This window comes from Schistocerca gregaria, chromosome 2, assembly GCF_023897955.1.
Source record: "Schistocerca gregaria isolate iqSchGreg1 chromosome 2, iqSchGreg1.2, whole genome shotgun sequence".
NCBI classification, from domain to species: Eukaryota; Metazoa; Arthropoda; class Insecta; order Orthoptera; family Acrididae; genus Schistocerca; species Schistocerca gregaria.
In genome coordinates, this window is record NC_064921.1 from 825,025,793 (window position 1) to 825,048,791 (window position 22,999).

At 39.7% G+C, this 22,999-nt stretch overlaps 1 protein-coding gene across 1 annotated transcript in view; it reads left to right on the forward strand.

Moving 5' to 3' along the window:
* Positions 1-22,999, forward strand: part of LOC126335169 (inositol polyphosphate 5-phosphatase E) — a 90,040-nt gene that overhangs the window by 15,828 nt on the left and 51,213 nt on the right. The window contains exon 2 of the mRNA XM_049998151.1: positions 7,625-7,742. Coding sequence (XP_049854108.1) covers positions 7,625-7,742 — 118 coding nt within the window. The remainder of the gene's footprint in view (positions 1-7,624; positions 7,743-22,999) is intronic.

Genomic DNA, 22,999 nt, shown 5'->3' on the forward strand with positions numbered 1-22,999 from the left:
ACCTTTGCCTTTTGCGGGCAAGTGCTCTACCAACTGAGTTACCTAAGCATGACTCACACCCCATCCTCACAGCCTTACTTCTGCCAGTACCTCATCTCCTATCTTCCAAACTTTACAGGAGCTCTCGTGCGAACCTTGCATAAGTAGCACTCCTGAAAGAAATGATATGCGGAGACATGGCTTAGTGACAGCCTGGGGGATGTTTCCAGAATGAGATTTTCACTCTGCACAAGAAAGCTTTTGTAAAGTTTGGAAGGTAGGAGATGAGGTAATGGCAGAAGTAAGGCTGTGAGGACGGAGCGTGAGTCGTGCTTGGGTTGCTCAGTTGGTAGAGCACTTGCCCGTGAAAGGCAAAGATCCCGAGTTTGAGTCTCGGTCCGGCACACAGTTTTAATCTGCCAGGAAGTTTCATATCAGTGCACACTCCGCTGCAGAGTGAAAATCTCATTCTGGAAATATAAAATGTTTGTGAACCTGAAAAAAGTCAGTCCATAAGTTTAAGTAAATGCAATCAGCAATACAACAAGAACCAGCTTAATTTTTCAAGGACCTCCTTGGCAAAATAGGAGTGACCCATGAGGAAACTCTTCATTTTCATATGGAAAGCATGTAGATTACTGCTAATATTTTTGAATTCAAGTGGTAGCTTATTGAAAATGTATGCAGCAGTATACTGCACACCTTCCTGCACAAGAGTTATGAAAGTTCGATCGAAATGCAGGTTTGACTTCTGCCGATTATTAACTGAGTGAAAGCTGCTTATTCTTGGTAATAAGCTAATATTGTTAACAAGAAAAGACAGTAAGGAATCATCTTTATTTTATATATATAACAAAGATTCCAAGACTTACTAAGCGGGAAAGCGCCAGTAGACAGGCACAATAAAAAAACACACACACAAAATTTTGAGCTTTCGCAACCTGGGGTTGCTTCGTCAGGAAAGAGGGAAGGAGAACGAAAGATGAAAGGCTGTGGGTTTTAAGGGAGAGGGTAAGGAGTCATTCCAATCCCAGGAACGGAAAGACTTACCTTAGGGGGAAAAAAAGATAGGTATATACTCGCGCGCGCCCACACCCACACCCACACCCACACACACACACACACACACACACACACACACACACACACACACACACACAGATATATATATATATATATATATATATATATATATATATATATATATATATATATATATATATATATATATATTAAAAACAAAGATTCCAAGACTTACCAAGCGGGAAAGCGCCGGCAGACAGGCACATGAACAAAACACACAAACACACACACAGAATTACGAGCTTTCGCAACTGGCAGTTGCTTCGTCAGGCAAGAGGGAAGGAGAGGGAAAAATGAAAGGATGTGGGTTTTAAGGGAGAGGGTAAGGAGTCATTCCAATCCCGGGAGCGGAAAGACTTCCCTTAGGGGAAAAAAAGGACAGGTGTACACTCGCACACACACACACACACACACACACACACACACACACACACACACACACATATATATATCAATCCGCACATACACAAGCACTCGCACACACACACACACACACACACACACACACACACACACACACACACACACACACACACATATATATCAATCCGCACATACACAAGCAGACATATTTAAAGGCAAAGAGTAAGGGCAGAGATGTCAGTCGAGGCGGAAGTACAGAGGCAAAGAAGTTGTTGAAAGACAGGTGAGGTATGAGCGGCGGCAACTTGAAATTAGCGGAGGTTGAGGCCTGGCGGATACGAGAAGAGAGGATATACTGAAGGGCGAGTTCCCATCTCCGGAGTTCGGATAGGTTGGTGTTGGTGGGAAATATCCAGATAACTCGGACGGTGTAACACTGTGCCAAGATGTGCTGGCCGTGCATCAAGGCATGTTTAGCCACAGGGTGATCCTCATTACCAACAAACACTGTCTGCCTGTGTCCATTCATGCGAATGGACAGTTTGTTGCTGGTCATTCCCACATAGAAAGCGTCACAGTGCAGGCAGGTCAGTTGGTAAATCACGTGGGTGCTTTCACACGTGGCTCTCCCTTTGATCGTGTACACCTTCCGGGTTACAGGACTGGAGTAGGTGGTGGTGGGAGGGTGCATAGGACAGGTTTTACACCGGGGGCGGTTGCAAGGGTAGGAGCCAGAGGGTAGGGAAGGTGGTTTGGGGATTTCATAGGGATGAACCAAGAGGTTACGAAGGTTAGGTGGACGGCGGAAAGACACTCTTGGTGGAGTGGGAAGGATTTCATGAAGGATGGATCTCATTTCGGGGCAGGATTTTAGGAAGTCGTATCCCTGCTGGAGAGCCACATTCAAGGTCTGATCCAGTCCCGGGAAGTATTCTGTCACAAGTGGGGCACTTTTGGGGTTCTTCTGTGAGAGGTTCTGGGTTTGAGGGGATGAGGAAGTGGCTCTGGTTATCTGCTTCTGTACCAGGTTGGGAGGGTAGTTGCGGGATGCGAAAGCTGTTTTCAGGTTGTTGGTGTAATGGTCGAGGGATTCAGGACTGGAGCAGATTCGTTTGCCACGAAGGCCTAGGCTGTAGGGATGGGACCGTTTGATATGGAATGGGTGGCAGCTGTCATAATGGAGGTACTGTTGCTTGTTGGTGGGTTTGATGTGGACGGATGTGTGCAGCTGGCCATTGGACAGATGGAGGTCAACGTCTAGGAAAGTAGCATGGGATTTGGAGTAGGACCAGGTGAATCTGATGGAACCAAAGGAGTTGAGGTTGGAGAGGAAATTCTGGAGTTGTTCTTCACTGTGAGTCCAGATCATGAAGATGTCATCAATAAATCTGTACCAAACTTTGGGTTGGCAGGCTTGGGTAACCAAGAAGGCTTCCTCTAAGCGACCCATAAATAGGTTGGCATACGAGGGGGCCATCCTGGTACCCATGGCTGTTCCCTTTAATTGTTGGAATGTCTGGCCTTCAAAAGTGAAGAAGTTGTGGGTCAGGATGAAGCTGGCTAAGGTGACGAGGAAAGAGGTTTTAGGTAGGGTGGCAGGTGATCGGCGTGAAAGGAAGTGCTCCATTGCAGCGAGGCCCTGGAACTCGCCCTTCAGTATATCCTCTCTTCTCGATATCCGCCAGGCCTCAACCTCCGCTAATTTCAAGTTGCCGCCGCTCATACCTCACCTGTCTTTCAACAACTTCTTTGCCTCTGTACTTCCGCCTCGACTGACATCTCTGCCCTTACTCTTTGCCTTTAAATATGTCTGCTTGTGTATGTGCGGATTGATATATATGTGTGTGTGTGTGTGTGTGTGTGTGTGTGTGTGTGTGTGTGTGTGTGTGTGTGTGTGCGAGTGTACACCTGTCCTTTTTTTTCCCCTAAGGGAAGTCTTTCCACTCCCGGGATTGGAATGACTCCTTACCCTCTCCCTTAAAACCCACATCCTTTCATTTTTACCTCTCCTTCCCTCTTTCCTGACGAAGCAACTGCCAGTTGCGAAAGCTCGTAATTCTGTGTGTGTGTTTTGTTCATGTGCCTGTCTGCCGGCGCTTTCCCGCTTGGTAAGTCTTGGAATCTTTGTTTTTAATATATTTTTCCCATGTGGAAGTTTCTTTCTATATATATATATATATATGAGCCAAAAATATCCTCTTAGAATGGGAAGAGTTATCCCAAAATTAATACTGCATCACATAAGTGAATGAAAAGAAGCAAAGTAGACTAATTTTCGTGATCACTCACTTCAGATACCGTTTGAATAGCAAAAATGGCAGCATTAGGTCCCTGATAAAGATCTTGAATGTGGACTTTCCACAACAGTTTACTATCTTTCTGAACACCTAGAAATTTCAACTGTTCAGTTTCACTAATCATATGCCCATTCTGTGAAATTAAAATTTCTGGTTTTGTTGAATTGTGTGTTAGAAACTGTAAAAACAGAGTCCTACTGTGATTTAGCATTAATTTATTTTCTACAAGTCATGAACTTAGCTCATCAACCACACTATTTGAAAGTAGGACAATGTTGTACACAACTTCCTTTACTACCGAGCTAGTGTCATCAGCAAACAGAAATATTTTAGAGGTACCCACAATAGTAGAAGGTATATCATTTATATAAATAAGGAACAAGAGTGGCTGTAACACTGATCCCTGGGGCGCCCCCTAGCTCCCCCCCCCCCCCCCCCCCCACCCACACACTTGACTGTACCCCACTCAGACCCCTCATCACAGCCATTCTCAACATGGTGAATAATGATCTTTTGCTGCCTGTTGCTAAAGTAAGAGGTGAACCAACTGTGAGCTACTCCCTGTATTCCGTAATGGTCCAACTTTTGGAGTAAAATGTTGTGATCAACACAAACAAACACCTTAGTTAAATAAAAAAATATGCCAAGCGTTTGAAACCTGTTGTTTAACCCATTCAGTACCTCGCACAGAAAAGAGAATATAGCAGTTTCAGTTGTTAAATGACTTCTAAAGCCGAACTGTACATTAAATACAAATTGTATGATATAAAATGATCAATTATCCTTAGATACACAGCCTTTTCAATAACTTTAGCAAACACTGATGGCATAGAAATATATCTAAAGTTGCCTACATTATTCTTTTCTCCCTTTTTAGAAAGTGGCTTTACTACTGAGTACTTTAATTGTTCAGGAAACTGGCCATTCCTAAAGGAAAAATTAAAAATATGGCTAAATACAGGGCTAACATGGGCAGCACAGTACTTCAGTATTATGTTAGACATTCCATCATATTCATGAGAGTCCTTAGTCTTCAGTGATTTAATTATTGGAAGCTTTGTCTCACAGTATTTTTGTTGTGCCTATCTGCAACTCAGCAGTAGCGACTATACTTTTTATAATATTGTCATTATTCCATTCTGGATTTTCCAGTGTTTAATTTTATGTATGATGTGACCAAGTGAGGGGTTCTGCATCAATCATGCCATCGTGTGAACATCCCTCTCCCTTGAGCAGTTTTCCAAGTTCTGCATTAACATACTTCACACAACTCTTTATCCAGAGCTTATCATGCTGCTTACAGAGTGACACAACTTTTGCAGTAATGTAAAGAGAGCGCTCACCAATGTTCCAAATGTTGTCCTCAGTTTTTTAGTTAAGATTATGGTGCAAACTGCGCATCCAGTTATTGTTACAATATCTCCTTTTCCAAGATCCTTCCACAAAGTCCCTAAATCACAGGTGGCATTACTGTGATCTGTTTTTAGCTTAAAGATAATTGTTACCTGGTAGACACTGCCTTAAAATTTCTGTATCACTTCTGACTTCCCACCTCCCCCCCCCCCCCCCCCCTCCGCCAATTAATGTTGTTTGTTGTTGTGGTCTTCAGTCCTGAGACTGGTTTGATGCAGCTCACCATGCTACTCTATCCTGTGCAAGCTTCTTCATCTCCCAGTGTATCTGTTTAGTGTATTGATCTCTAGGTCTCCCTCTATGATTTTTACCCTCCATGCTGCCCTCCAATACTAAATTGGTGATCCCATGATGCCTCAGAACATGTCCTACCAACTGATCCCTTCTTCTAGTCAAGTTGTGCCACAAACTTCTCTTCTCCCCAATCCTATTCAATACTTCCTCATTAGTTATGTGATCTACCCATCTAATCTTCAGCATTCTTCTGTAGCACCACATTTCAAAAGCTTCTATTCTCTTCTTGTCCAAGTTATTTATCGTCCTGTTTCACTTCCTTACATGGCTACACTCCATGCAAATACTTTCAGAAACGACTTCTTGACACTTAAATCTAAACTCAATGTTAACAAATTTCTCTTCTTCAGAAATGCTTTCCTTGCCATTGCCAGTCTACATTTTATATTCTCTCTACTTCGACCATCATCAGTTATTTTGCTCCCCAAACAGCGCTTTATATCCTCCTTTCAATACACTATCCATTCCGTTCAACTGCTCTTCCAAGTCCTTTGCTGTCTCTGAAAGAATTACAATGTCATCGGCGAACCTCAAAGTTTTTATTTCTTCTCCATGGATTTTAATACCTACTCTGAATTTTTCTTTTGTTTCCTTCACTGCTTGCTAAATATACAGATTGTATAACATTGGGGAGAGGCTACAAGCCTGTCTCACTCCCTTCCCAACCACTGCTTCCCTTTTGTATCCCTCAACTCTTATAACTGCAATCTGGTTTTTGCACAAATTGTAAATAGCCTTTTGCTCCCTGTATTTTACCCCTGCCACCTTTAGAATTTGAAAGAGAGTATTCCAGTCAACATTGTCAAATGCTTTCTCTAAGTCTACAAATGCTAGAAACGTAGGTTTGACTTTCCTTAATCTAGCTTCTAAGATAAGTCGTACAGTCAGTATTGCCTCACGTGGCCCAATTAATATTAAACGCCAATAAGCTTTTGACCTTCATAGGTTGTGTGATGCTTCTGTCCTCTGTCTTCAAAGCATAGAAGGTGTTGGAGACAACTAGAGTGAAGCTATTGGACATGCAGGATCTCCTGGATCTTTTCACTGATCTGATGATCTGAAAGGCTTTGCTGTTGTCTTCCAGTCTAGCTTTAACATTAATCGTGTAGACAGCAACTTGGAAAACTGCTAACTCTTCTAGTGTTACTAGCAAATCATACTAAAGTTGCAAGCTAAGCTGCCCCCTCCCCATATCTTTTTCAATATTGTGTAGCAGTATTGATTCTGTGTCTCTAGAAGTGACCAGCTTCGTTTTTATTGCAATATCCACAAGAAAATAATTCTGACATTCACCACACAAATCTTGTTATTCTTGAAAAATCATTCTGTTGTATCAGTGTGTTATGGAACTGTCATCTATTATGGTTTCAGCTGACAACTGAATTTGAATGTGAATACTTTTAAACATAACTAAGGAAAAGTTCCATCTAAAATTAAATTACTGCTAAATAAAATAAGTTGTCATACCTTGTGTTAACAGTTTGACATACAAAAATTGGCATTCACTTTCATCTAGCTCACTGGGCTTCTTTTGTAGACAAGGTGATACGAAAAGGTTGCTAAAAATGAGGCTTCACAAACATTAAGTAATAAAATAGGGCATATCAGTAGGATGAGAGAGACTGCAGGGCAAGACAAAAAGAACACGGCATTGAGATGACAGTAGAAGATGAGATTTGAAAGGTGAGAAGTGGATGAATGGGCAGTTAACTAGTCAGAGCAAGGGGAAGGAGAGGCTTATAGTAAAAGTGTAGATGAAATTAAGCTGATCAGAGAGATTTCTACTCTTCCTCCTCCTTGTATTCTCAGTCCATCTTACCTTAATCTGTGAGTACCTTCTCTACCACTTCTTGCTATTTAGGTTTTCAGATATCATCTCATGCTGGCATTGCATTTTTATTTTCTTTCATCCTTTCCTGCAGTCTCTTGATCCAGTGTTTTACTTGACTTCCCTGTTTGACCAGAGTAATCTCTTTTTTCATGCAAATTATTTCTCTCATTTTGGTTTCAAGAAGATTGTGAATGCTTGTGTGTAGTTCAGTTTTTTTGTGTGTCAATAAATTGTCACTTATTAAGTGGACATTTTCCCCATAAATTTCTGTGTGATTATTAATTTGCAGATTTGCAGGGCGCATTGTCTGAAGTTTCTCATATTTACTTTGTGTGACTGTTTTGCACATTTTGCTTTTATGTAGGAACTTTTTACATGGCCGTATTGCCGCCAATTCACTTCTTGGATCAGTGGAACTGGAACGCACACTGCCCCACCGTGAACTGCGGATCTTTGTGGGAACATGGAATATGAATGGACAGGTAAAAAAAAAAAAAATATTTTTACTTTGTGATCACTAATGCTGTACAGTTACTTCTGTGAAGAATAAGTGGAGGGTTATCTTGAAAAACTTACTGTTGTATTGCTGTTAATAATTGGTACAGAATGCAAAAGTATTTTTATAGCTATACCATTGTGTTAATATTTATCTTGAAGATTCTCATTTATGCTGATATATCTGGATCATAATATGCAATGTGGGCCCAAGAACTTCCTGGCTTGACTTTCAGAAATTATGCCAAAGTAGTTAGCGTTGGATAGAATACAGCAATAATTGCAGGGATCTGTTACTTCACAGAAGAAAGTTAATTGAAGAGGTTGTTTTGTGTGTGTGTGTGTGTGTGTGTGTGTGTGTGTGTGTGTGTGTGTGTGTGTGTGTGTGTGTGTTTTTTTTTTTTGTAATAGAGACTTTCTTCAACTGTTATTGAAGAGCAGCCAGATGCCGGTTATGGGGAAGTCCCTGAGTCATATTAAGTGAGTGGGCTGGACAGTACAACTTGGGAAAAGGTTATGTTGAGTAATACAGCTTTTTGATGTACAACCACTGGTAATAATTTAGAAAACATGTTCCTTGTTGAAGAACAACAGCATTATATTAGGGAGCTGAAGCTAAATGAATTTCACTAAGCTTGGGATGTTCTGTAACTATTGTTTATGGACTATGTATGATAAACTTCCAAGACGAAACATGAATGTAAGAAGGTGAAAAGACTTCTCTGTAGAGATGATGAGGAGGAATGCCGGAGAGATTCTCCCAGTTTTTGGAGCTGTGTCCATAAAATGAGCAAGAAATTTTTAAACATGGTATTGTACATGTGCAAATGAGGTGGAATATGGTGGTGGTAAGATTTTGTGGGTGCATGACAGTAGCATGTTTAGTGCCTGTTTTGGAATTAGAAGGAAACTCTCAGTTGACTTCAGGAACAGAAATATCATCATAAATGCCAACTATTGTGCTTGAAGTTTGCACAAATTGCAATAAAAACGCAAGGAGAACTGAGTGATGGTACTTGCTTAAAGCAAGACGATACTCCATTCCATACATCTGCTGTTCTTAAGGTTGCAGTGAAGAACTTTTTCCCCTGGAGTTATATCATTTGCTTTACAGTCCAGATATAGTGTGCAGTGATCCTCCTAAACTGTTGAATGTCTTTGAGAAAGAAAATATTTGAACAGAGTTGAGATACAGTTTTAAACAAGGAGACAGACAGAGGATTCTTGCACTATCAGATGCTTGAAAAATGTATTAAAGTAAGTGGAGATAATGTTTAATAGTGGCACTGTTGTTTACTTTGTGTCAGGCCAGAAATTTTTTGAGATACTCTCATGTGAATTAATGAATGAATAACAGAGGTAAAAGATGTTAAAGGATAAGAGAATTCACTACCCTACATCATGATGGATATCAAAACAGAGGAAAATATACAATAGAGTAGTTCAAATTAATATGAAATGTGGTAACTGGCATCTAGTTGAATGTAATACGAGGTTTGTTCAAAAAATTTTGGAACTTTGTCCACAAAACTTTTGTACATGTACCTTTTACTTATTGTGTGTGGTCTCCTTCAAAATACTCTCCTTCATAATTGGCACACTGCTCCCAAAGCTGTTTACACTTCCGGAAGCAATATTGGTACGCCTTTTGCTGGATCGTGGAAGTGCTGTCTGCCAATTTTCTTTTATCTTGTCGATTGTTGCGAATCTCGGTCCTTTCAATCTCTCATCATCATCATTGTAGACCCACATCTCATTACCAGTTACTATTCTCTTAAGGAACACCTCATTCTCGTTTGTGCAATCCGGAAGCTCTTCACAGGTTGCGAGGCAAAGGTTTTTCTTGTCTTGACTCATGAGCCGTGGGACCAAATTGGCAACAACACAGTGCATTCCAAGATGTTGTGTGTGGATTTCATGACATGATGCAACTGAAATGTTACATTCTTCTGCAATCTCTGTCAGTCAGTCTTCAATTGACATGCACAAGTTCATTGACATTCTTGACACAAGTGTTGTCAGTAGACGTCAGCACGTCCTGAACGAGGATCATTTAACTTCCATCTGGCCATTTTTAAACCATGCGAAACAACATTTGTAACACTGAGTATGGCTTAAGCACTTATCACTTTAGGCTTTCTGCATAATTTTGTGTGTCTGTGTAAAGGTTTTCTTGAGTTTCACATGAAATTTAATGAAAACATGTTGCTCCTATAACTCTGCCATTTCAAAATTTGCAAACTGTGTGGCACAACATTCTGCTAAATACAGCACTGAACATAACTAACAAACATACTACAGTGAAACTTCTGGCAGTTACACAATAAACAGAGAAGTGTGCAGGGGAGCCAACTGCATTTAGCTCCAGCAAACCGTAGGCACGGAATTACGTATGTTCCAGAATTTTTTGAACAGACCTCATACAGTATTAGGGGTAACTGTTCTTCCTTTTTGCCACTTGAAAGTTTTCTGTCTACCTTTTGTGTATCCTGTTTGCCTTTCCCTGAACACAGTATCACATATCTCAATCCATAATTAGCTCCAGTTCCTTACTTTGCCAGTGGCATTATGTTTTGTACTCTCCATCATCTTAATTTTTCCTTTATCGAACAATGGAAAATCCAAGATTGAATGTAACAATATTAAAGAAGTAAATTTGCTACTCACCATATAGCGGAGATGCTGAGTCACGATAGGCACAACAAAAAGATTCACACAATTAAAGCTTTCGGCTGTTAAGCAATCAAGGTGTCAGTTGTCTGGAGCTGCAGACGTGTGTGTGTGTGTGTGTGTGTGTGTGTGTGTGTGTGTGTGTGTGTGTGTCTTGCTGACAAAGGCCTTAATGGCCAAAAACTTTAATTGTGTGAATCTTTTTGTTGTGCCTATTGCGACACCGCATCTCTGCTATTAAGTGAGTAGCAACTTTCCTTCTCTAATATAATTTTCCCTCACATACACTACTTCGTATAAACCTTTCCTCATGGAGGAGGACTGTTCTAAATCAATACAAATTTAACTTGTGTTTATCCAAAATTTATGCTCAGTTTTTTCCAAATCCTCCCCTCCATTTCATTCGTAGGTGCTCCTCACATGCTCCACAAGGGAATAATGTAAATAAGTGCGAGTTGAAACATCAGAGATATCATGTTCTTTCAAAAAGAAATTAGTTTGCTGTGATAAAGTATATTTGGATTGATTAGGAAGCTTATGGGAAGCTTCACTTGTGTTACTCATAAAGGAATGCCATGAATTAAACAGGGAAAAGGAGGAATTACCCAGGAAAAAAGGGGAAAACAAGGCATTTAAAGCCACATATTTCAACTTTGCCTTCTTCTTCATCTTCTCTCTTTTTTTTTTTTTTTTCGTAGACAGCCTTACCAGTTTTAAAGTACTTTACATTATACATTTGTCCAGTTAGTAAACCCATTGTTGTAAATATTTTTTATTTTCATTCCTAAATTTTGGTGGAAGCTCTTCCCCTTTTTTTGACACTTCTGCAACATGAAATTGGTGTCATCTGTGTTTGATTTCAGATCATAACTATGGAATCGTTAGTGGTCACAAGTAACAATGAAGGTAAAAATTCTGGTTCAGTTTGAGGCATTCTTCATCCATTCAGCACTCTTTTTGCTGGTCAGTCACAATCCAAGGCACAAATTTAGCACAACCCTTATTATTCCAAAATACTAGCACCGAGCTCTGAGTCAGTACATTTAACACTCCCATATATTCAGTTGTTTGTTGTCAATCTTCAAGAATGATTAATTGAAATGTCTCGCAATTTTCATCTCTTCGGATATTTGTCATATATCCAGAACAAAGTTTGTCACCTGTCAGCAGAGTCATTTTTCAAACAAGAAAATCTCTTCTACACTTGAATTTTTCCTATGGTTTCATCATTGTGAGCTGTTTTCAATACCACAACAGTTTCTATGGTTTTATGTCATAGCAAGAAACAAAATTTCACAACTGCATGTTGTTCTCCAATACCTGCCATTGAAAAATCATGGGGAGAGCGAAACAGCTGTGATGTGGGGAAAAACATTCCTGGGCTTGTCAGAGGAAATACTGAATTTGCAAGGAGTTGTGTAACACACCCATTCTGGAAACTGTTGGGGTTTCCTCACATACACTACCTGAAGGTACTGGCACCATTGGTTGTATTTTCAGATTGATTCAGTCTGACAGCTAATGAAATGGCATATTGTCGAATATCCATTGTTGTGACTGGAATAGTATAAAATAGACTTAATGTTTCATTGTGTATTATCTTCAGCATTACAATTACTCAGCTGTTGCGCACTTTCAACATGGATAACAATACAAACAGATAGTATTATGGAAAGGATAGATTGCTATTCACCATGTAGTGGAGATGTTGAGTCGCAAACAGGCACAACAAAAAGACTGCTAAACAAGTAAGTTTTCAGCCAGAAGGTCTTCTTCTGAATTAGATCTCTCTCTCTCTCTCTCTCTCTCTCTCTCTCTCTCTCTCTCTCTCTCTCTCTCACACACACACACACACACACACACACACACACACACACACACAGAGTCACGCAAACACAACTCTCACACACATGACACTTGGCTCTGGCTTTTGACAGCCAGCATAAGAAAAAGGAGAAGAAACAGAAAAAATTCTCCGATAGGAAACAATATTTGTTACAGTGAGATGCAGGCTACTATGCAGAGACAGGTTATTTAGTTCACACACTGAGAGCTGTTGTCTAAATGCTCACGTTTTTGCCGCACAACAATGGATGTGGGATGGAGCCACCAGTACGCAGGGTATCGCTTCAGAACTTTCTTTTGAGTCAGCATAAACTGCAGTATACTGTCCACATTTGGTCCTGTTAGGCTCTAATCTATATCTGTGTTTCTCTTGAAGGAGCTCTACAAGAATATGCATCAGTACTCAGTTGGAAATACTGTGTTTCCTCTGCCAGTGTAGAAACATTGTTGTTTCAAAAAGAGGATAATTAAGCTCCTTGCAGTTTTGATACATTAATCAAAATTCCACAGTGAAAACAAGAAGCAAATATAAGGAAAGCAAATTAAGTACATGTGTGAACAGTGGCATGTATATAAATTCAACTTCTCAGAAAATGTGAATAAATTTTGACCATACTATCACTCTTCTCTTCCCTCAGCCATAGTGGTATGCAATATGTTGGCCAAATAGATGGCTCTTGAAAGAGAAGAAATGATTGTGGCAGTTGGGGAAGTGGGTAGGAGTGTTAAAAGTCAGGAGGGGGAAAATTGTAAACTTTCAAGGGTAGTAGCAAAACTATCATTAATTATAGCATCAAATGCAAAACTGAGGGACTGGAATCAAAGATCAAAAGAGAGAGAGAGAGAGAGAGAGAGAGAGGGAGAGAGAGAGAGAGGAAGGAAGGAAGGAAGGAAAACTCAGCTCAGTGAAATGACAGGGAAGTGGCTGTGGTGCTGAATGACACAACAAGAAATGCAGGGAGTAGGATAATAGAAATTCTTATGTGTAGCATCCTCAGTTGCCACTATTTCATTCCTTTTTCATCACCTATATCTCTGCTGTATTTTCCCCCGCTATTCCTTTTCCATGTCGCAACAATGACATTCTCTCTCTCTCTCTCTCTCTCTCTCTCTCTCTCTCTCTCCCCCCCCCCCCTCTCTCTCTCTCATGCTCTCTCTCTCTCTCTCGCTCTCTTGTTCCACTCCACCAGTTCTACGACTGCTGTCATAATTAATCCTCATTTTGCCCCAGTGCCATTGAAAGCCACATGTCTATCATCCTTCTCTTGGGTGGAGTGCAGTTAACTTTGGTATCTCCTCCTTACCTTGGGTAGCTCTCTCTCCTTTTTCCCAATCCCTGTAATCCTTTACTCTCCCCTCACACCTGCCTCCTGAAGCAGTTGTTCATATACAACTAGAGTGGAGAGCAGCTACGAATGTGGGTCAGTTGCATGCTAGTGACATTCTTGTCCTCGTTCTGTGCAGGTCGTACTGTGTTCGGAAGTTCTAACTGTTTATTTCAGTTACGTTCTGTGCTGTGTGCTGACTGCCTTCATAGTGTTCATTGTGAGTGATGGTAAGCAATCACACCAAGTGCTACACAAACAGGCAAGAGGAATAGTGTTCCTTGTGTACCAATACTTTCAAAGACAATCTTCCGCTGAATTCATGCTGGCACAAGGCGCGGGTCGCGCCACTGCCAAATGTCAGGAGCAGACAGCTGAAGCCTATGGTGTCGGTTTGAGGATTGTTCAGACAATATCTGGCGAAGCTAAGATGTCTTTGCAAGCCTGCGGCTCAGCTGTTTTCAAATCACCAGGGAAGCAACACAACCGCAAAAAAAAAAAAAAAAAAAAATTGGGTGAGCTAGATGATTTCGCAAAAAATGTTTTGTGGTGCATAGTGTTTAGCATGAATGCTGAAGGCGAGTATCCGGCAGCAGAGAAACTAGTTTCGTGTATGAAAAAAAACTGAAAATTTTAACGGAAACAAATGTACCATGTTGAGTTATTGAAAGACATGGGGTTCAGGTATCAGAAAACGAACTATGGTAGGGAATTATTAATGGAATGAAGCGATATTGTAGCTGCAAGGACTGTGCTTTTGAGAACAATGCAAGAGATCAGAGGAGCTGGCACATCTCAAATTTATTATGGAGATGAAACTTTCGTTAATCAGAACCAAGCAAGGGCTATGTCCTGGAAAATGAGTGATGGGTACGATGGATTAAAAGTTCCTGTTGGTATGGGTAATAGATGATGATGATGATGATGATTTGGTTTGTGGGGCGCTCAACTGCGTGGTTATCAGCGCCTGTACAAATTCTCAACCTTTGCTCAGTCCAACCTCGCCACTTTCATGAATGATGATGAAATGATGAGGACAACACAAACACCCAGTCATCTCGAGGCAGGTGAAAATCCCTGACCCCGCCTGGAATCGAACCCGAGACCCCGTGCCCGGGATGCGAGAACGTGACCGCAAGACCATGAGCTGCGGATGTAAGGGTAATAGAATTATAGTGCCCCATGTCGGATCAGCAGATCTGGCTTTATTCCCCAGGGTAATCCGATTTTTAAGGCATCAAAGGCTAAGAATTCTGAAGATTACCATTCTGAAATGATGTACAGTGTCTTCAAAAGGTGGTTTACACAACAATTATTGCCACATATTCCCGCATCTTCAGTTATAGTTGTGGACAATGCAAGCATCCACTCAGTGCAAGTGAACAAAACTCCAAATACGAACTCCAAAAAGGCATATATTATTGCATGGCTGTCATATAATGGAATACCTTATAACTCGTTGCATACCAGAACAGAATTGCTGGTTCTTGTCAGTCAATACGAGCCTGCATACAGAGTTTATGAGATAGATGAAATTGCAAAGTCGTATGGACATGGACACTGTATCATTAGATTACCCCCATACCATTGCCATTACAACCCAATTGAACTGGTATGGGCTCCGGTGAAAGCATGTATTGCAGAAAAGAACAATAAAGTCTTAATTGCAGATGTTGAGAGACTTGCACATGAGCCAATAGGCAGCCTATCAAGATATGCATGGGCAGCTTGTGTAAGATATGCAGAAAAACTGCAAGCTGAAGAGTACAGCAGGGAAATTTGCAGGGACATGGTTATGGAACCATTCGTCACAAAACTGCAAAATGAGGATTACAACAGGGAAATTTGCAGGGACATGGTTATGGAACCATTCTACGTCGGACAGTGAAGACAATGCTGTGAATTTCTTGGTGTGAAGTATGTAAGTACCAGTTACTGCTACTTATGACTTTATTTGTATGACTGTGCCTGCAGAAGCAGCATAAAAAATTATTAGTAGCTTTGACCTCACAACAATGCCGTTTTCTTTGTAAAACATATTTCATTCAATTAAGGACACATACTATAATGCTGTCACAGGTTGCTCAGTAAAAGAAAACTAGCTCTTAGTAACACATTAAACGATCTGTTTCTGATATTCTTTTGACCACAACTTGTAAATGCTTTAAATGTATTCAGTCGCTATGGGTGCTAATGTAAGCAATGCAAAAATTCGTTTGATTAACAAAACAAATTGTTGTCATTCAGAAGATGGAACATCAAACATTGACAGTATTTAGAGAAAGAATGAAGCTACATCATGATTACTGATAAAATAGCGTGTGTATCGTCTTCAGGTTTAAGTCTTCTGTCTGTGTTTGCATTACAAATAAACTGGTCTTCTAGAAGGGATCCACCTTTAACCAAACACAATTGTTTCTTTGCTATCAGCCATAGATGTTTCGTTGATGTTTCAGCATCATTGGTGGCCTTTCATTTGCTATCTGTTATACAATAGGAAAAAATATTTGTTACTACTTACATATATATACATAAATTAGAGTTTTTAAGAAATTTTTTACAAGAACCTTCATCATCACAGCGCGTCAGCAATCGTTGGTTAATATATTAAAAAACTAGAAATCCGCCTCGATTACGAAAAAAGCTCCTAGTGTTAACCTAGGTTTTGGTGTAGATAACTACACCTTTTTCAGAGCAATAAAACCCACAAGTGCCTAAGAAGACCTTTGTCAATGATTAAAAGAACACCATAGCTATACATTTATAAATGAGAGAAAAGGAAAACACAAACATTACATATGTACAAAGTCTAAACCGTTACTTAACTTAATGGTGTAACCTCCGCCTCACACAGGCCTATGTTCGATGGGCCATGACCTGCCATAAACTATGTTAACACTAGGTGCTTTTTTAGTAATCGAGGCTGATTTCTAGTTTTTTAATATAGTTTTTTACAAACCTGAAAGCTTCATAAAGTTTTGCATATATAACTTGTTATCACATGCAGTGGTTTTCCTGGTTTTTTATGTTTTTCTTTACAGCTGTTTTACTTTAAGAGTCTGTTGTCTTCAAACATATAGAACTTAATGTAAAGAAATTATTTATCTTGATATTTTATGTGATTGGGAATATTGTGATTGAGTTAAACATTAATTAATTCTATGTGAAAGGTTGTGTGTGCTCGCATATAAGGATTCTCATTACTAAGAATGCAGTCCTTAAAGTTCACTGTGGAATGATGTGTATGCTAGCGCACTGTCAGCTTTCTGAACTGACATAAGGATATTGGCAGTGTTGCGACCTATCTTCCCTCTCTCTCTGTGCAGAATGCACGATGCACCTGCCTTTGTAGCTGCTGTCCATTCTAGTGTTACCTGTGCATGTGTGTGCATATAGCAATATCCTGAGCTATTGCATGTATCCACGTGTCGCTCGTCAATCAACTCCGTGTGTGTGTGTGTGTGTGTGTGTGTGTGTGTGTGTGTGTGTGTGTTCCCTGGTTTTTGTTTTTATGTATTTATTTACATTGTTATGTATGTTTATTTTTCTTTAACATGCATTATGTGGTGGACAGCACATTTCCGTTTATTGATTCACAATTCTTACATATTAACCAATTCTGAAACAAATAGACTGAAGTTTGTTGCTATTGGTGCCAGTTTTTGTGGTTTGCCATTGTTTAATATTTGTGCAGGGTGCAGGGTCATTTCAAATGATTCATCGATTTTCCTTATTTTCTTTCTTTTCTTTCACTCTACTGATCATGAGAAGGAATGGAACTTCCAAAATTGTAAGATTTACACTTACAATCTTCCTCTTCAAGTGTTAGAAGCTGGAAAGCGCATTATTTGCAAAATTGTGACTCTTAAGCAGAATGTGTAGCTAGGTACTATTAAGATGATACTGTAATTTGCCTGATTTAAGGTTTGTCAGTATATTCATGTCCGTACTTGTTGAAGGATGTGCGTATGTTGTGAATTATTCTACTACAAAATAAATGTCTTCATGTCTGAAGGAAGCATAATAATAAAGCTGTATGGTAACAAAAGTGTAAAATATATTTTAAAAGTTTGAGATAGAAAGTGTGAAGAAAATGCCTAATTATTTACCACAGCAAGTGAGGTAACAACAAAAGCATCAAAACTGTCAAGAACAGTTAAAATGATATTGAAAGTTGTGGGTTGGGTAGTCTATTACTCCAAGATATAAAAAGATGAGACAGCAAAATATATAAAACACTGGCAATAGAAGCTGAAGGAAACTTGCTTCATCCCAAATGCTGAGTTAAGAGAAAAACACATTGTTTACGGTATGAAAAGAAAGTAAAAGAACAATTCAAAGAGCAAAGCAGTATACTGAGTACTGGAGTTAGTTGACAGATTAGCAGGTGTGAGTAAAAACAAATACAAATATTTTTTGAAGACAGTGATGTATTTAAATTTGTTTTCAACAAAGTATCGTGGTCAAAGAAACTACTATCTTCTGGAATTATGTCTGTATCTGTAATGGAAACTGTCTTATGTTTGTAGCTTCCATGTTCCCTTATTCAAACAGGAATTGTAAACCTTATTTCAGATTCATTGCTGTTGGCTTTAGTTAATTGCTGATAACCTACCTCTTCAAGCACCTGCTTTCCATTACTTGTCTGAATGTGTTAAATTGCTGTTTGACTTTGTATATATTAGGTGCTAAATAATTTTGAGTCTGCATGTGAAGCTGTTGATTCCTTGTGGAGTGGTCAAGGCTGCAAATTGTGCAGTTGATATTTTTATAGGAGCTGAGGAAATTGTAGACACAATGGGTAAGGAGTACATAATTTTATGCTTACTTATTATTATTTCTGTTCTGTGCTGTGCCATAAGCTTCAGGTGTGATGCATTCAGCATGGCAGAGTTGACTATGGACTCAAATAATTTGGAAATTCATTATAACAACACCTAGGTGAATTAGTACAGTTAGATCAATAGACTGGGGTGAGAGGTCATGTTGGGTGGAGTGAATGAGGGGAAGAAAGGAGGGAGTGGGAGGAAAGGTTTGGGGAAGAGTGGTTGGCAGCTCAGAGGGAGGCAGCAGTTGTGCGAGATAGGAATGTGATGTATGGGCCCTGGTGCTGGTGAGTTCATGCAGCACCTGGCTGTGTTTTCACAGTGGGCCCTGCCTATAATGGGACTGGAGTAGGATATGCTGGGTGGGTGAATTGTGCAGGTCTTGCACCTGGGTCTTCCAGAGGGATATGACCCACGAGGGAAGGGGTTGGGAATGGTAGTGGCATATGGTGGACGTGGTGTAGGTTGATGGGGCAGTTGCTTCAGACCAGGATGATACCAACTGATGGGAAGTCTACTCCTTTGCAGCTGTGTTTTTGGGGGTGGTGGGAGCATTAGGGGTATAAGAGTATATTGCATGGGAAATTGTTTGCAGACTAGGTTTAGGGAATAGTGCTTGTCTGTGAAGGGTTTAGTGAGATCTTCAGCATAATGGACATTCCAGCTCTCAACTCGTTGCCATATGGGTTGTATCCCTGCGAAAAACCCAGGAGGAAGGCCTGTCCAATTAACCTAACCTCACCATTCCCGTCACGGGCTTCTCCTGTATCTTCACAGGCAGGGCCACCTGTGAAAGTGGCCATGCCTGATACCATCTGGATCCTTCCTCCCCTTCCTCTAGTACCATCTTTTCTGAACTACATAGACAGAAGTTTTTTCCTCTGTTCAATCACATCTACACAAACCTCCCCTTCCCCTCCCAATGTCATTGTATGCTGCTTGAAATCACCAGCTCTCAAGCCCGTGCGTTACATTTCTATCCCATAGGCCTGCTGCATCTCCCTCCTGCATTCCCATCTCACACACCTGCTGCCTCCCTTTGAGCAATCTTTCACCCTTCCCCAACCCTCCAGGCTGCTTCCTGCCTCTCTTTTTCCTCACCAGTTCCATGCAACACAGCCTCTCACCCCAGTGTAACTTCTAACAGCAGTCCTGGCATAGTGTCTTCAGGTGACATAATGTATCTCTCTCTCTCTCTCTCTCTCTCTCTCTCTCTCTCTCTCTGTGTGTGTGTGTGTGTGTGTGTGTGTGTGTGAGAGAGAGAGAGAGAGAGAGAGAGAGAGAGAGAGAGAGAGAGAGATATTTGTTTGTAAGCTGGCAAAATTTCCATTTTTTTTTCTTTTTCTGTTAACGACTCATCACTTCCACTAGTTGTTGAATTGTTAGCTAAATTATTTCATGAAATTGTGTTTTAGCAATAGTTCGCACTGAGGTGATACAATATGCAATATGATGACTGATGTTACTCATACGTGATGCAGAAGCAACCCACATCAGTGGAGTGCACAGAAATATAGTGGAAGCGACTTAGAGTTCGCACTGGGATGACAGTGATTCACATATTGCTGTTATATAATCCTGCACAATATAGAGTGCTGGTTGCTCCACACAACTTTGCTCCTACTATGATACAGGGGGCGGAAATTTCAAGTCTTCCGGTGTGCCTGAAAAAAAAATTGCTTTATGTAGAAGAATCTGTCTCTCTAGTTAGCTTCCCAGTTAAACTTTTACTTTTCACATAAAAAAATTAAAAAAAACTTTTTTGGGATTTGCATATGTTCTCTGCTATGCCGTCTTCATCACTCAATTTTGAGGAAACTGTTTGGTAATTTTTTTCCATCTTATAGTGTGACATCATAGCTTGACAGTGAACTGGTTTTGTTTTCACTATTGGCCATAGTTATGGAAATACTTAGCAAATAATTAAACCACCAGGCATATTTTGAAAAATGCACTGGCCAGTTTACGTTTAGTTCATTTTAGGTCATACCTTACTGCGTACAAAATGCATCTAGGATATTGAAATTGCTTTTAGCAGTGGAAGGAGAGCCATACCTCTTTTTATCCTTGAGAAAATATGTTAGAGATATTGGAGGTTGTTTGCAATGAGGTTGGCAGTTACTTGCCACATGTGAAGCTGTTGCTGTTGCTGTGTCTTGCTATGGAAAGTGCAGAGCTGTCTTGTGTTTCTCTTTTTTGTATGCTATTGATACAAGCCTAAGCTGGAAATGAAAAAACTTACTCAAATTAAAATACACCAGAGGTCGTCAAAATACACCAGAGGCCATCAGCTGATGATTTTTACTGGATGTTTCTCCTATCAGTGCTCCCTAATTTCAGGAAACTTTGTCATAGATGTAAAAAACATTTGATAACTAAATTCCTATTACTTATGAATGGGCAGCTGGCTGAAGTTGAGAAGGACATGTGGGGATTTTCCTTATCATTGTGGGCTTTTTCTATTTCTTCAAACACACTGGTTCCTCCTACACGGAGTTCACCACTCACTTTTGCACCATTGATGGTGACTGATTTCACTTCAAATTCAGCAAAGTTTCCTCTGAATACTCCTCAAGTCACATCATATTCTACTTTGCGAAATTAAATAGTTTTAGAAATAATATCCTAGTTTTATTGGTGTTCAACCATTATTTAATACGTACCACACTGAATAAAGTAGTATACTATGTGACCTTTCTAAAAATAAATTTTTCATTGGAGCATTTTTAAGGGCATCCGAACATTGCAACAACTTGCCTTACTGTAATGAGTAGCATCTTGGCAGGAGAAATAACAAGTCAAAAATTGCCTGATTTGTCTGAGTTGCTGAGACTAGTTGCTCCAAAAAGTGGGAACTGTATGGGCTGATTTAATAGAATTCATGAAATTGGTCTTTGTGATGAGGAAGCTGGCAAAAATCCACAGCTAAAGTATATTTGGTATTTGCAGCATTGTGTGGATGCATGTAATATTTCCTTTTCTTGTACAGTTTTCTGAGCTTCAAATAAAGATAAGCCACAGTTATGTTATAGAACACATGGAAGCGTGTGTCACACTATTGCAGCATGTTCTATTGTATATTGTATCGTCTCAGAGTAAACTGCGTCTTACAGTATTGCCCATTATAGGTACAAACTCAGAAATGCGTTTTGATAGTTTATAAGTAAAAAATTAATGTACAAACATCTTTGCATGAAAAACGAGAAGAAGAAACAAAAGGAATTTTCAGTAGTTATTGTAATGCCATGCAAGGCTATATTTTGAGTTTTCTACTGTCAGTGTCTTTTTTCTTTTTCAGAGCATCATTCGCTTTCTTTGCATGATTACATAACTTACTGACTGGGCAGTATTCAGTATACACAATTGTATTGTCTACAGGTGAATAAATAAAAAAAATGCAACTAACGATATTATGACATATCTAAAAACAAAGATGATGTAACTTACCAAACGAAAGCAATTGTATGTTGATAGAGACACTCACACACACACACACACACACACACACACACACACACACACACACACACACACACACACACAATTTCTGCATTTTGTGTGTGTGTGTTTGTTTGTTAGTGTCTCTATCAACATACCAATGCTTTCGTTTAGTGTGTTGCATCATCTTTGTTTTTAGATATATTTTTCCCATGTGGAATGAATCCTTCTATTATATTCATATCATTAATTTGAACCTAACAATATTATGAAAAATTTAGAATGCAGATCAACATAAAGATGGTACACTGAGTTGCAGACAGGTATGATGAAAAGACAGCTATGTACAAGTTTTCAGCCAAAGCCTTTTTAAAGAAAGAAAAATGCACAGCCATTCACATAAGCAAGCACACTTCACGTAGGACACACTCTCTCTCTCTCTCTCTCTCTCTCTCTCTCTCTCTCTCTCTCTCACACACACACACACACACACACACACACACACACACACACACACTTAAAACTGGTATCTCCTTCGACTCCAGCTGGATTGAATTGAATTAATTTGACATGCTCTGTAGGCTCTGCCACATCAAAATGTTTCTTTGATTGTCTTATTGAAGAAACAGTTTTCCTTTTCTTGCAGGTGTTTTATAAAACTCATGTTAAGTTCAACACCTAACAATTTCAATAGATGGGCAATGTAAACAATCCTGTCAGTTACTTGTATTACACTTGTTTCACTCCTTTAAATTAGTTTTGTCATCAGGAAAACATTGCAGTACTCACATTTAGTTCCCTTAATATAATTATATGAACAGTAACCACTAAGTTAAACCAGCAGAGGTCACATCAGCTCATCCAGAATCTCAGTATCATCATCGACTTCTGCATTTAAACATTGAGGATAATTAACAGTTTGTTAAGTGAATAAAAGTCATCTCTTGTAATATGAATATTTCCATAATCATCTTGCTTAAAAATAAGAGAATGGTAATTGTGGATGTCTCATTTACTTGTGGATGTCTCAGTTACTTTGTGTTTCAAGTACCTGACAAATAACTCATGCACAGGAGGATTGTAGACCATCTCAACTTCCACAGTATCTTAAGCAAAAATCAGTTTGGTTTTCGTGCTGGT